We start from the raw sequence: 16,155 nt of genomic DNA on the forward strand, positions 1-16,155 counted from the left end.
AAATAGTGCAGGGATTAGAATTCATACTTTTTAAATGCCTCTACAAAGGTCTCTTCTGATATCTTATTGTAATGTAGAGGTTGGCTATTAATGACATTTGTAAAATACTTAGAAAATCTTAAAGTGCTAAGCAAATACAAGTTGTAATTATTACTGATGTTATTTTGTCAAAGGCAATGTTAATTGCACATAAACTCTGGAATTTTCTACTGTGCTACAAAGGTTTCAATATATTCCTAGCAATTTTTTAAAAAAAAATGAACTTTCCTAAGTATGGAAAAGCTTATCATAAGCAGGTTGGTTACTTGGTGAGGAATTCTTTGGCCGAAAATAAGAAAATTCAAAAAAAGAGTCATGAAGGCCATTCTATTTCTTCATTGCTGGTGGTGGAATGATAGAGAATGGGTAAGACAATACTTGAATCGCACCATTCTACATTGTCTAGAAATTAGCCCTAGATAGTTGTTGTCAATCAAGCATAACATGGATGAGTAGGGAGAACAATAGAATGCAACTTTAAGACAATTAAAGGCACAAAAAAAGTCAACAGTGATATCAGAAATAAGTGTTGACTTGCTTTGCTACTTGGGAAATCTCTCTCTCTTTCTCTATGTGTACATACATATATATATGTGTGTGTGTGTGTGTGTGTGTGTGTGTGTGCACATACATATATGTATGTATATATAATGGAGTGTGAAAAAATTGTTTTTGCATGAGTTTATTTCCTAATTTATGGTAACCAAATAGGTAATAATTTCCATATTAAAGGTAAAGCATTCTATGATGATTGCAAACTACAACAACAGGATACTCAAACTCAAACTCAAAGGATGACTTAAAGAGATTAAAAATCTCTTCATTCTTTTAACACAGAGATGGTTAAAAAAACCAAAGCATTTCATTTCAAATTAAATACTTGAAACCAAATTGATCTTCACAGAACTAATTTCTATCATTTATAAATTTCAAATTTAATTTAGAAATTAAGGGAGGTTAACTCTGGAAGCTAGTAGAAGGCATAGTAAATTGATTAGTTGTGGACATCTTTGTGTTCTGACTGGATAGAAGGTGAACATGTGATTGCAAATTATGTTCTTGGGAATGCTAGTACATGCTGAGCGCTTAATATATATTAAATGATTATAATAATCATTCAATTTTACCTCTACCTAGGTGGTATATAATTCTCAAGTGACCTTCAAATATTATAGAAAAAAATAAGGTAAATTAACTGGAGACGCTATTACCCAGGGTTAGGGAAGTATTTTGTTCATTTTTAATGTTTTAAAGTAAAGAATTCTATAGTGAATACATTTATTATAATTATGCAGTGAAATGGCAAAAGAATCAATGTAAGTAAGTCAACAAAAGTATTGACTCTTGATTGAGAAATGACTGGTTTGATTTCCTGTAACCCCTAACGTATACCCCTACCTTGTAAAATGGTTAATGCTAAAGACTATCTGATCTCTCTTCCATGTTCAACTCTGTTAATTGTTTAGCTTTGTTATCAAGAACAGAGCTCAATTATTTAATGACAAATGATGGGGCCATCAACCAGTTGATCTAGACCAGGAGTTCAGATGGAAACTTTTATGATATAACCAACAACTCACATTGGAATAGGGGCTATTATTGGGTGGATGAAGAAACTATCCAGAAAAAACAATTTCTTTTGTGAGAGGGTAAAGTTAATTTCAAGGATTACCTTACCTTGGGGAGACATATGAATGACTACAACACAGAGACATATGGTCAAAATACTTCTAATATAAACAATTTTTGAGATGACAACTTTTGGGAAGCTTAGTTTCCTTGGCTGTTTTGCTATCCACCAAAATACAAAGGAGTTAGTAAACTCTCACTTGATTTGATATCATTTAAGCATATTTTGGGCTTTTCTTCAAATAGTCCCAAGATTTGAATTTTAAAAGGCTGGATATAACAAAGATAATTACAATGAAAAAAAATAAAAATGATTTTAGAAATACAAAATCAGATAAATATATATTTGTTTCAAAGAGCCCCTATTTCTAGAATTTCCTTTCTCTCTATATGGACCAGAGATGAAAAAATCTATTTTCTTACTTAATACAAAGCTCCACTTGTATTGAATATCCTCATCCTTTTAAGATTAGCATCAATGGGGTTAAAAAATTCTGGATGTATTACTGGCAGACATGGAGAGGAAAAGAAGAAAAAGGAGGAAGAAGAAGTGAAGGAGGAGGAAGAGGAGGAGGAGGAGGAGGAAGAGGAGAAGGAGAAGGAAAAGAGAGGAAGGAGAAAAGGAGGAGGAGAAGAAGAGGAGGAGAAGAGAAGGAGGAGAAAGGGAGGAGAAGAGGAGGAGGAGAAGGAGAAGAGAAGGAGGAGAAGGAGAAGAGAAGAAGGAGAAAAGGAGGAAAAGAGGAAGAGGAGGAGGAGGAAGAGGAAGAGGAAGAGAAGGAACAGGAAGGGGAGGAGGAAGAAGAGAAGAAGGGAGGGAGAAGAAGAGAAAGGAAAAGGAGGAAGAGGAATAGGAATAAGGTAGGAAGGAAGAGAGAAATAGAATGAAAAGAAGGGAGGGAGGGAGAGATGTGGAGAGAAGGAAAAGAAGAGAGAAGGAGAGAAGAAAAAGAGGAGGAGGAGAGGAAGAAGGAGAGAAGGAGGTATGTATTTTGGGGATCTATGGAAACTATTTTGCTATAAACCTATTTTTAACCTTGAGAATCTTAGATGGATTACCATCCCATTTTTAAGGCTCTCTAAAGTGCTCTTTGATAGTTGATTGCCTTCAAATCTTTTGCTGGTATACCACTGTACCTTAATCTTTTTCTATTAGTTAATAAGAATTTCTTTAAAAAGGTATTTATAAATTGATTTTGGTTATCATCATCCATATTTTTCATACTATAATGTTAGCTGGGAGTTTTATTCATTCAGCTCATTTTGTTAAATATTTAAAAGATTTTCAAATTTTAAAAACAAATAGCAACAACAAAATAAATAGAATATACAGGATTTTTTTTAAAGTAAGAAATGGGCCTTTGGGGAGTAGCGTTTTCAAAGACTGCTAGGATTAGAAAAATTCTAGGTAGCTTTTTTGTTGTTGTTGTTAGCTCTGCTTAGACACAGTACAAAAAATAACCATAAATGCTAATGAAGTAAGAAATGATGAAAATTTGATAAGTCAATTTGATAAGTAGAATATGGGTGATGAACAACGAATATATTATACATAGAATCATATCTATAGAGCTGGAAGAAAACTCAGGAGCCATCTAGCCATCCTCATTTTATTGCTAGGGGAAACTGAGATTAAGGGAGGTTGTTTCACACATAGTAAATTGAGTAACTTCATGCTCCCAATAATATGTTTTCTGTCCCTAGATACTAGCAAAGCTTAGTGGGATATTTGATCAGGTAAAGAGGAACAAGAAGGCCATAGTTGAAACTTTGACATTTTTTATGGAAAATGCTTTCATGAATTATAACAAGTTTCATTTCAGGTATAATTCTGGCCTGTAATAATGGCTAAGATTATGAAGTAGGTACTATAATAGAAAATTGTAATCAGCTCAACTTTTAAAAACATAAACAAATACTATTTAGCCTCCCTAGATTTTCTTCTCATTGCTCTTAGACACCTTTTTGAAATGAAAACTCTCTTGTTATCTTTATAGTTTTGGGAGAAGAAAATGCTTTTGTACACTCTTTGGGCTAAATTCCTTTTCCAGACTATTAAATATTTCCATCTCATTTTGAAGGAAGGATATTCCTTGAATTTTATGAAATATGAGTGGTTTGCAATCACTCACTATCACAGCTTATTATGAGGCTTTATTCCTTTGTACTATTCATTCACATTTAAATTTGTAGCTCTATATGAATCTTTGTTTAATACAGGTGTCTGTGGAAAGCCCTTTTCAACCTGGAGCAAATGGAAGTTTGCTGAGAGACAAAGTAGCTGAAAGTTACTTTGGCAGAGTTTAAAAAATTCTTACTTGAGAACACTTAATCATAAGTAGATTATCCTCCTAAAAAGGAATACAGTGTATTTACATCATTCTCCTTGGCAGCTAACCTTTTGCGTTTTATGCCCATGACATTTATGTCAGGCACTGTCTGAGCTCCAATTAGAGCCAGAGGTCTTTGGATAGATATCAAGAAGGGAAGTGTCTAGAGGGGGAGAGTTTGATGCAGGGCAGTTTGTCAGGGGAAGGTCATAATGAACAAAAATGCAGCTGGGTCACTCACAGAAACCATGGGCAGAAGTAGCAGACAGTTATAACTATAATACTCTGGAGTTTTCCAGGTCACTGGTTAAACCAATTCAGATACTTTTTTTGCTATTTGATTGATGAATGAGTGCAAGGATCACTTTAAGCTAGTTTCAAAGTAGACCCCTGGAACTGAATTGAATGGGCAATGGATCATGAAGCAACTTTGTATCACAGTAAATGAATGTAGTGGCTCAGTTATTGTTCAATTGGTTCAATGATGTCCTATTCTTCCAGATCTCATTTGGAGTTTTCTTGGCAAAGATACTGGAGTAGTTTGCTATTTTCTTCTCCAGCTCATTTTAGTGATGAGGAAATAGAGGCAAACAAGGATAAATGGCTTACTTAAGGTGACATAGCTAGTAAGTATCTAAGGCTGGATTTGAACCTTGGAAGATGAGTCTTTTTGACTCCTGTCCAGTACTTTATCCACAGTGCGACCTATCTACTGGTTGGAAGTTTTGACCCTCCCATTAATTACCCTCGGTTTACTTTGTGCATTTTTGATGTTTTTATTTTTTTTTTTAATATGAACACGTTACTTCTGATCACTAGAATATAAACTCCTTGAAAGCAAAATTCCTTATTTTATTTTTGCATGTGGGGACATAGCACAGAGCCTGGCACGGTTTATATACTTGTTGATTGATTTGTTTACTTAATCTGCTAATTTAATTGATACCTGTGAATCATGTACAAAATTTTGGATTAGGTGCTTTGGGTATGTTTTTTTGTCTTTGTATATGTACTAAAATAGTTCATGGTATGTAGTAGTTGTTTAATAAATACTTAAATGAATGAATTACCAATATTTGCTGAATCTTAGGGTATATTAGGAAGGTTAAAAACACTTAAAAAACATTGATCCAAGGGGGTGTTTTCAGTAAAATTTTCCATATAGGGATTTTTATATTTAATATAATGATATCATATATTTAATATGATAACCAAGACACCTAACAAAATACTTAATAATATACTGGGGACAGGAATTGAACTGTGGGAACCATGGAAACCATTTTCTGAAATAGTACCTATCCTTGAAAGAGAGGAGAAGATGAGTAAACAGAACTGCTTTTTTTTTTTAAAGGTTATATGTGAGTCAGAAGTCCCCGTTAAAACATTTACCATGCTGAAATTTCATATGAATGTATGCAAGAAGTGACATAAATAAAAATGGAACTATGTCATAGTTTGGAACAGATACTGCAATAAAGGGCAGTGCTTAAGGCAGCTACTATCATAAATGTTCTCTGTATGTATTGTAGCACAGCCATATTCTTAAATCTTTTATATGTTATAGATAAATGATAGCTCTATTATTTAATTCAGATAAGTTATTATATTTGAGAATCTTTCATTTAAAAAATCTGACTTACCTTGCAGGGTTAATTCATTAGTCTTTTCATTCCTATGTCCTATAATCATGGACCTATAGGGTTGAAGGTGACCTCTACATAATATATTCTCTAATTTCCCACAGCTTTCACAGTACTGACACTTGAAGCATTCTAGACCAGTGGTTTCCAGCCTTTTAGTAGGCGTGTCATACTTTAAATTCAGAATATTTCACAGTCCCCTCACCTCATCCCAATGAGGGAATAGCTGTATTGCTATAATCTTTTGATTGAAAAGAAAATACATAATTGACCAAAGACTATTCTAAATTCAGTGACACAAAATGAATTTATTTTTATTAATCACAATAGCATTTGCATATATATGTATATATGTGAGAAATTAATTCAGTCTACAATACATATTATGCTGAATCACTTAATGAGATTCCTGAGGTGGTTTTTGTAGCTTTCAGGGATGGAAAATCTGGTCTCAGATTAGAAAAACTTCAACTTAAAAATCTATTTCCAAATCCTAGCTTGTTTGTTTTATTTCAACAAGTACAACAAAGGGAGATGTGTAGATTCTTTGAAATAATTTTTCACTTTCTGCTCTACAGAGCCCAGGATCTCCAGGTCGGTAATCATTGCCCTAGACAGATTCATTTATTCTTTCATTAAATAAAAACCCTACCTTCTTCCTAACCTTCCAGTTTTCTAGTTGAAACCTAGGTGTCAACTTTTACTCCTTATTATCTTAAACTTTTCATATTTAATCAGTTTCCAGGTGCTGTAAATTTTGCCTTTGTAACATCTCTTGTATATATTCCCCCTTCTCTCCTCTAACACTGTCACCAAGCCTAGTTCAGGCACTCATTACTACATCTGGATGATTATAATAGTCTGCTGATTGGTCTCCTTGTTTCAAGTTTCCCACTTTAGCCCATTCTTTACTTGCCTTTGAAATTGATCTTCCTAAACTTCAAGACTGACCATGTCATGCCCTAGTCTATAAACTCTAGTGACTTCCAATTATCTCCAGAATCAAATATAAAATCTTTTGGCAAAAAGTCCTTCATAATCTGATGGCTTCCTACCTTCCCTGTCTCCTTATATTTTATTCCTCTCTATATCCTCTAAAATCCAGTAATGTTCTTAATCCTTCCTGTTCTTTACACAAGATAGTTTGTTTTTTGACTGTATATACATATATTTTTTCACTTAATATTTTAATTTTTTCAATTATGTGAAAAGATGGTTTTCAACATTCATTTTTATAAGATTTTGAGTTCCAAAATTTTCTCCCTCTCTTACCCCGCCACATTCTTCCCCAAGAGAGCAAACAATTTGAAACAGATTATACATGTACAATCATGTTTTTTCTCCACTCCACTTAATAATATTTTATTTTTTCCAATTACGTGTAAAGATAATTTTCAACATTCACCTTAATAAGATCCTGAATTCCAAATTTTTCTCCCTTCCCCTCTTTCCAAGACAGCAAGCAATTTGATATAGGATATAACGTACAATTATATCAATCATATTTTCACATTATTGACTATCATTTTCATTGGCTGTACCTCATCTTTATAGTACTTCCTCATTTCTACCTCCTGACACTACCCATTAGCCAAATTGCACCTTTTGCAAGAAACCTTTTCTCTCCTTCTTAATACTTATACTTTCCCTCTTATTTTACAATTATTGTAACTTCCTAGATTTTCCTATATATGTATATATTTGATTAATTTGCTCACCATGGTCATGCTTTTAGTATCAAAGGTAGAATTTGAATCTAAGCCTTCCTGAATCTAGGCTCATATTTTACCCATTAAGATAAATGAGTTCAAGTACTGAAAAGTCAGGTGGGTGAAAATTTGACACATGCTACAGACTCTGAGGTAATATCAAAGGTGCTATTTTGAGGCTTATCTCTTAGCTGAGAGACCTGGCAGAGAGCAAATGTTACACTCAAGTAGTCAGGAGACAAGTTGTGGTTAGGGTTTTGTGTTTAAGATGGGGAGGGATATTTCTTTTCTTCAATCAGTCTTTTGCTATTCAAAGCCCCAAAGAAATTATACTTCATTAAAGTTGTAATAAAAGCCTTTTAAGTAGGGTGGGTTGATGCCTAGGAGAAAGATTGAATTCCCCAAATGACATTCTTTAGCAGTTTTAGAAATATTATCTGAGAAGAATAAGTTCAATTATCAGGAAAAGCTGCTTTGGCAATGTGACTCCTACCCTACTGAGTAACACAAGAGCTGCTTAGAGGTCTCATGCAAAGGCATTTTTGACTCTCTTATGCTGCATGTTCTGTTCTCAGTAAAACAGTGCTTGACTGGAAAAATCCACTTATGAGGCCTTTGATGACTAGTTATTTTTACCAATTCAAGCCTCCTCCAGTATTGCAATAGTCTCCTAATTGCTCTACCTGATTCAGGTCTCTTTGATCTGCAATCTATCTTCTCTACACAATTGCCAAAATGATTTTTCTAAACAACATATCTGACCATATTGCCCTGCTACTCAATAAATCCCAATGGTTCCCCATTATTTCTACTGTCAATACAAAAATCTTCTTTTGGTTTTTAAAGCTCTATACTACATAACACCAATTGACTTTTCCAGCCACATTATAAATTACTTTCTATTTTTTAAAGGTTTTTTTTTTTTTTTTTACTTTCTTCAATGCACTTTTCAATCTAGCCCTCTTGGTCTACATTCATGGCACTCACTCTGTCTCTCATCCCTTTAAATTGTTCCCCACGTCCAGAATACAATTTCCTCTCTTTAATTCTTAGAATCTTTAGCTTCCTGCAAAATTCAGCTGGTTTTACTTTCAGTGTGGGATCTTTTTTATTCCTTCATCAGTTAGGACAATTCTCCCTTCAAGTCACTCTGTGTATGTGTGTGTGTGTGTGTGTGTGTGTGTGTGTGTGTGTGTGCAATATCCACACAGATGTATGTGTGTATGTATATGTATATGTATATATATATATATATATATATAAAATCAGTATACATATATACCTACAAATACAGTATATATAGTGTATGTGTGTATATAGCATATGAATACAGAATAATATATACACATATACATAAACACATATACATACATATATAATATCTCTGGAGATAATTTAAGCCTTTTCAGAAGAGGATATTTTTTTCTCTTTTGTCTTTTTAGTCCCATGGTCTAATATGGTATCTGGAACATAATAAGTGCTTAATAGAGTCAATTTAACTCTATTCAATGAACATTTGTTAAGTGACTACTATAAAAAGGTACTATTCTAGGCACTAAGTTTACAAAGAATATAACAAGGAGACTTATTTGACAACAATATAACTGGAACTTAGGACACATTTTAGGCATAAGGTATTTGAGGGATGCAATTTAAATTGAAAAATTGAAAATTTTAAATTTTAAATACTCTGTCCTTATGAAAGTATTGGAAATAGATAATTTCATTCTTCACTAGAAGGCTACTAAATCTTCTAAAATGAAAGAGGAAAAGTCATAAGCAAAAAAAACAAAACACTGAGAACTTAGAATAGATGGGGAGGAACACCTCTAATAATGGCAGTGACTTGGTCTGGAAGGGGTAGGGAAGCAGACAGTACTTCAAAGATCTTCTACACAGGAAAACCTTGTTTGGCTCCAGAGAAGTTGCTGTTTACTCTGATGTGAGCCCCACCCTTGGGGGTAAATAGGTGCCCTAAGCCATTAGCAATGAAATTTGAAACATAGGAATATTTAAGTAAATGCTAAAAGCAATCCTGGGTCTGAATAAAAAGCATGAAGCTTATTCCCAGCCTTGTTCAAACCTGTTAATGTAGTTTAGTTTAGTGAATTGTAGCAGCTTTGGGAAAAAAAATTGCTGAATCTAGAGGAAGTCAAAAAAAGGAAAGCTGTGAGAGGAAGGCAGAGAGTATCTTTACTTTTAGGAGTTTATTGAAGCATTTAATTTAGGCTCCCTCAATGACCTCAGCACTGAGCTAGAACATAATGGAAGAGAATCCCTAGGCTAGACCAACTGGGGCAGTGACTTCCTACTACTTATAGTAGAGACTCAGATGGCCCAATGACTAGACTTCTAGACGTGGAATCAGGAGACCTGAAGCTGAATCCTATCTTAGGAACTGTATGAAGTAGGCAAGCTTTTAACTTCTTTTAGTCGCAGGTTCCTCATCTGGAAAATCAGATTACTAACACTTCCTTCACAGGGTCATTGTGAGAATCAAATGGGATAACTGTAAAATGCTTTACAAACCTTAATGCACTCTTTAAGTGTTAGCTATTATCACTTATTATTATTAATGAGTAGCTCAGCAGCCACAGAAGTGCGGTTATTTCTAAGTGTTCATTTTTAAAAAATAAGTAGTCATTGTTTACTTTTATTCATATGGTAGAATCTCTTAAAAACTGTTGAACTGGAAAATGTTAAAATCATCTAAGTTTTCTAGAAATTACATTTACAAATGCTTTTTAAAGTTGATAGAACTGAACCTCATAAATTTTAAACAAGAAAATAACAGTCCTTTTTTATGTATTATGCGCATCTGTATTTCTCTGTCTTTTGCATCATTTTGTATCCTTAGTCATTGGGCAATTGCTCATAAGTTGGTCAGAACAAGCTATACAAGGACACTCTTGAGGTCTCTCAAGAACCTTAGAATTGATTGTATGACATGAGAGACATTGGTACAGGACTGCTCTGTATGATGAGCCTGCATTAGAGAAGGCACTGTGCTCTATGAGAAAAACAGAATTGAATTAGCTCAGAAGAAATGTGAGATATGCAAAGTTAGCAGAGTCATCCCAAATATTCATAGGACTGTTTGTGTTGGACAGAGCATTGCAAACTTGTATTGGACTGATCAGCCATAACTGGATTCCCTGTAACTTGGCTCTAATATAGTGATGTCATTTTGGTCCTTTTCAGGAAAGACCTTAGTGCTTTGCACAGAGTCCGGGACACAGTAACCACTTAATATCTTTATTGATTAATTGATCCTGGCTGAATATGACAGTGAGTTCTTAATGGCTGTGGGAATAAATCATAAAATTTGGTAGGTTCTGTCCACTTGGAAAAGCTTTAACTATTGACCTAGTTATTGTTTCTGCTTATTGTCTGAGAGCCAGCCTCACTAAGATTAGAAAGGTCTCTCACCAGAAAGTTGGCTACCAGATGGTGATTTTAGGGAGATCCTGTTCATGAATACATGCCTCCTGAGGCATGAGGCATTAACTATCTGCACCAATAAAACACCTAAATAATCATGATTTTTTAAAAAGACCTGAAAAAGTATATATATGTATATATATAGTCGATATCTAGATATTAGTCTTCATTATTATTGACTAATATTTGCATAGCACGTAGGTTTGTAAAATAATTTACATATATATATATATTATCTCATCTGATATTCGACCACAATTCTTAGGTAAGTGCATTATTTCCATTTTACAAATGAGGAAACTGAGGCATGGAAAAGTTAAATGACCTGCCTAGGATCACCCAGCTAATATATGTCATTTCCCAAAAGAATCCCTTCTTCAACATACCAGACAAGTGATCATTTAGCATCTGCTCAAAAACTTCAATGAATGGGAATTCACTGTCTCCAAAGGCAGACTGCCTCACTTTTGGACAGCTCTAACCCTTGGAAGGTTTTCCTACCATCAAGCCAGAATCTGCTTCTCTGTACTTTTTCCCCACTGTTTCTGGTTCTGTCTTCTGTATCCAAATAGAATCAAGCTAATCTTTCTTCTAAATGACAAGTCATAAGATAACTGAAATCTGCTATCACAATATCCCTTGAGCTAATCATTTCTCCAGACTGATTATTTCTAGTTTCGACTCACCTTCTTATAATATTGACTTAAGATTCTTTATGACCTGGTTGCTTTTGTGGAAACATCAAAAATTTTTGAGGATATCAAAAAGTATTTTTTCCTTGTTTAAAATATTTTCTAGACCTTTCCCTAAGAAAGGACATAGGGATTTTAAAAGTGGTAAATTTAGGGCAAAAAGTACCTGTTATCTAGTTAGGATCATTGCCTCATAGAGTCACCTAAGGGCAGTGACCTCTGCTCCTTTCAGAAGGGTTTGGTTATTGATCAGAGAGAGGAAGTCCTCTACTGTAGCTCATCAGTGACCGCTTTGAGGATAGAAGGAGAAAGCCTTTGAGAGAAGTGGACAAAGAAAGATGGGTGGTATTAAAAGGATTGTACTTCAGGAGTTTTTAGAAAAATTAAATGATAATTGCTCTATTAGTTGAAATAGGATGTTAACCCCAAATTGTGTCCTATCTTTCTATGACCTTTTCTCTCTTCAAAATGGCTATAAATGTTAACTAAAATTGTCACGTGTGAGTAAGTTTAGACATTTTTCTCTTTAAATGAGAAATACTTGATCTTAGAATAATATTAGATTCATAAAATAATTTCTGCCAGATGTGCTTAAAATGCAGAAGATAGTATAAGTATTTTTTCTTTGATATGATCCTTTGTACATCTTTTTTTTACATCTTTTATATAGTCCTTACCAAAGATGATATTGGGGAGTTGCAACTTTGTACTCCATCTCTGCTTTCAAGTTGAGAGGTGATAAGCAATGAAGAAGTGGAATGACAATAATACAGAGATAAAGTATGGATTTAGATTTGGAAGAAAGCATGCACGAGTTGACCCAATCTCTATGTTGGTTACTTTGTGACAAAAAAGCTTGAGTACTTCACTTTGCCATTTCTTTTCCTTGAATATATGTGAGAATGTGTCTCCTTTCTTTCCCTCTTCCTTCAATTTTCTGGACATATAACTGTCAGACACCATTCACTGGGATTTCATGGAGAGATTTCAATCTGCATAAGTTTAAGGAGAACTCACATTTAGTGAAATCCATGTTTTTTGAAATACTTAAATAGGTGACAATCTGGTATGGAAGACTACTTTACATTTTAATTTTGTGCCTGTGAGAATGGCCCTTTTAGATGATACTATTAATATCCTACCTTCCATTTTAGCTTTTCAAAATACTTTTCTATCTCCAGCCTCATTTTAAATTAATGCGTACAACATCTTTCCCCTTTTCTGTCCTTCCCTTTTCCATTGCCTTCTTCCCTACTCCTGTTTTCCTCTTCCCCTTTCTTCTCATCCCTTCTTCCTTCCTTTTCCTTCCTCTTTGTTCCTTTCCTCCTTCAACTTCCTTCTTTTCCTCCTCTTCCTCCTTCTTCTAAGTTTATTTCTTTCTTTTTTTTTTTAATACACATTTCTTTATAAATCATGTTGGGAAAGAAAAATCAGAGCAAAAGAAAAAAAAAAACCATGGGAGAGATTTAAAAAAAAAAAACAGAAAAATGAAGTGAACAAAACATATGTTGATTTACATCCAATCTCCATAGATCTTTTTCTGGATGCAGACGGCATTTTCTGTCCAAAGTCTATGGAGATTGCTTTGCATCACTGACCCATTGAGAAGAGCCAAGTCTTTCATAGTTGATCATACATTCTTGCTGTTATTGTCTACAATGTATTCCTGATTCTCCAACTTTCTTCTTTGTATCACCTAATTTGGAAATTTAGGTTATCCAGTTCCACTACTTATAAGCACGAGAATTTTTACCTGGTCTATTTACAATCTAGACCTTTTTTTTTTTTTTTACCATTCTCCTTCAGCAGCCTGATGGCCCCCAGTTCCCAAGAGCTCATTATATTAATGCCAAGCCTAAGTGTGGACACCAGATTATTTAGTTTTAGCTCACTGGAGCTCAGAATTCTCAAATAAATTACTAGCTTCAACCTCCTCACTTAAACTCCTTTCTAAAGATGAGTCTGTCATACCTGAGAGTGACTGACTGGTAGCAGTTGTTCTACTAATTTAGGAACAGACTATTCAGAACGGGATAAATATTGGTTGGCTAAGTATCCAGAAAGCCATGGATGGCTAAGAGGATGCAGTCAGTGAAAATCATTTTGTCATTAATGTGGTGACTGGACAGTCTGTAAGAAAGATATGTGGGCACAAAAATCCTTATTATGATAGGTTCCTGTCTTTGCAAAGGAGAGAGGTAAGCCATTTTTTGTTTCACTTGTAAGGCTATTCAGATAAAGTTTGGGTTCACATTTTCATTTTCAGTAGCTTTGTTGTGCCTCCTGGGTGGTACAGTGGAAAGAACACTGTATTTAGATGGCAAGGACCTGGATTTGAATTCAACCTAAGCTTCTTATAACTTATGTGACTTTGGGAAAGCGTTCTAGTTATCTAAATTCTTGCTTTCTTCATCTGTAAAATCAGAAAATTGAACTAAATAGACTTTGTTTCCTTTTATCTCTAAATCTATGATCTTATGGTCCGAGAGGTAGCTAAGTGATACAATGAACAGAACACTGGACTTGAAGCAAGGAAAACTTGAATTCAGCTCCAGCCTCTGACAGTAGTTGTGTGTCTGGATAAATTACTTAACATCTGTTAGCCTCAGTTTCTTCAACTGTAAAATGGAGATAACAATAGCACTTACCTTCCAGGGCTGTTGTGAGAATCAAATGAAGTAATATTTTGAATTCAACTTAATAAACATTTATTAAGCATTTACTATGTGCCAGACACTGTGCTAAGTAAGCCCGAGGGATGCAAAAAGAGGCAAAACACAGTTCTTAAAGGGACCTTACAACCTTATGTTAAAGTGCTACATATAGTTCCTCATAAACACTAGGCTCTTAAAGAACTTGGTTCTTTTCTTACTGTGAATATGAGAAATCTACTAAAAAGTTAGCCATACCTCAAGATGCTCTGTTCTAGAACTTTGGTTTGGTGTTGGTCTTGTTGATTTTGCTTCTGCATTTCCTCCTGTTCTTTTCCACTGTTTATTCCATCCAGGAGCCATTTCTCTCTCAACGCTTTTTTCTGATACCAGAGAAGAAAGACAAAAATGAGCTCCAAGACATTCCCTTAAACAAATTTCAATTTCATAAGAGAATTCTGGGAAGATAGCAGAATAGGCCAGAAAACTTTCAACTCTCCAAATTTTCTCCATAGAAAAAGATAAAACATTGCTTTGGAGAGAAAGTAGAGCAGCAGAAATAAACAAAATCAGTTGTTCTTCTAAGACAACTTAAGAAGATCCCAGGAAAGACCTGACTTCCAGGGGCAGACTTTCAACCTAAGTGAAGTGCAAACACCTTCAGAACAATTCTGCAGAATAAAAAAACAACAAGCCCTGGGAGATGCTGGGCTTGGGAGGCAGCTTTACCCTCAGAAACTTTAATCTCATGTGTTGAGGATCTCATGACTGAATAGGAGAAGACTGAAGTGCAGCTATGCTGACCAGATGTGTCAGTGTTGGACTGCTGCTGTCAGGGAGAAGGGACTAGCACACACCTGGTGAGTGTGGTACCAGAGGGGCAGGGGTCCTGCTAGCTGTGGGCACCAGCCTAAGAGCAGAGAGTTTGGTTTCAGTTACCAGTCAGGGAGGACTCCTGTAAGTTATAACCACCAGTGGGACAATAGGGAGCAAGATGATTTGCACAATAGTGTGATGGGGGGGCTTCAAACAAGGCTTAGGAGTGGAGAGTCAAGCCTGGGCCTGGAGACAGACCTTAGAGATAATAGTAAGAAGGACCTGAGGCTTGGAGCAACATTGCCCATACCTTGCGATTACCTCTTGATTATACTAATAGCTGCTAAAAAGAAAATAAAACAAAAAAATAGTAAGCAATCATAGATAACTGCTATGAGGATAGATAAGATCTGGGTTCATATTCAGAGAAAAATAATGGAGTTTTAAAAAGTCACTCTTTTTTTTTTTATGAGAAACATCAAATGGTCCCAAGTACACACACAAAAAAATTGTTAGAAGAACTTAAAAAGGACTTTAAAAATCAAAAAGGAGCGATCCAGGAAAAATTAGGAGAAAAAACACTAATCCAAGAAATCAAAACTATTTTGTAAAGAATGTCAAACAACTTAAAACAAATAATAAAAAACATAAGGAAGAAAATTTTTTCTTGAAAATTAGAATTGGGCAAAGGAAAGTCAATGACATTCTAAGACACCAAGAAATCATAAAACAAAATTGAAATAATGAAAAAAATAGAAGAGAATGTGAAATATCTCAAAAACAACTGATCTAGAGAATAAATTGAGGAAAATAATATAAGAATAATTAAGCTACTTAAAAATTATGATTAAAAAAGAATCTTGATACAGTATTACAAAAAATTCTAGAACAAGAAGGCAAAATAAAAATAGAAAAAAAAATCCATCAATCACCCCCTGAAAGAGATCTCAAAGGGAAAAATTAGAGGAACATCATAGCTAAGTTTCAAAACTCCTAGGTTAAGGAGAAAATTTTGGAAGAAACAAGGAAAAAAAATTTAAATATGGAGCTACAAAATCAGGACTATACAAGACTTAGCAATGACTATGGTGAAGAATTGTAGATCTTAGAATAGTGTATTTTATAGAGCAAAAGAGCTGGGATACAACAAAGTATAATTTACCCAACAAAGTTAAATATAATCCTAAACGAAGAAAAAACGATATTTA

The 16,155-nt window shown here is 34.4% G+C and overlaps 1 protein-coding gene across 3 annotated transcripts in view; it reads right to left on the reverse strand.

Annotated features, from left to right (window-relative positions):
- Positions 1-16,155, reverse strand: part of PALMD (palmdelphin) — an 81,950-nt gene that overhangs the window by 32,662 nt on the left and 33,133 nt on the right. For all 3 annotated transcript variants that reach the window (XR_007953136.1, XM_051993273.1, XM_051993271.1), the window contains exon 3: positions 14,390-14,514. Coding sequence is in view for 2 of the 3 variants with exons in the window: in XM_051993273.1 (XP_051849233.1) it covers positions 14,390-14,514 (125 nt within the window). In the remaining variant the exon portion in view is untranslated. The remainder of the gene's footprint in view (positions 1-14,389; positions 14,515-16,155) is intronic.

This window comes from Antechinus flavipes, chromosome 4, assembly GCF_016432865.1.
Source record: "Antechinus flavipes isolate AdamAnt ecotype Samford, QLD, Australia chromosome 4, AdamAnt_v2, whole genome shotgun sequence".
Lineage (NCBI taxonomy): Eukaryota > Metazoa > Chordata > Mammalia > Dasyuromorphia > Dasyuridae > Antechinus > Antechinus flavipes.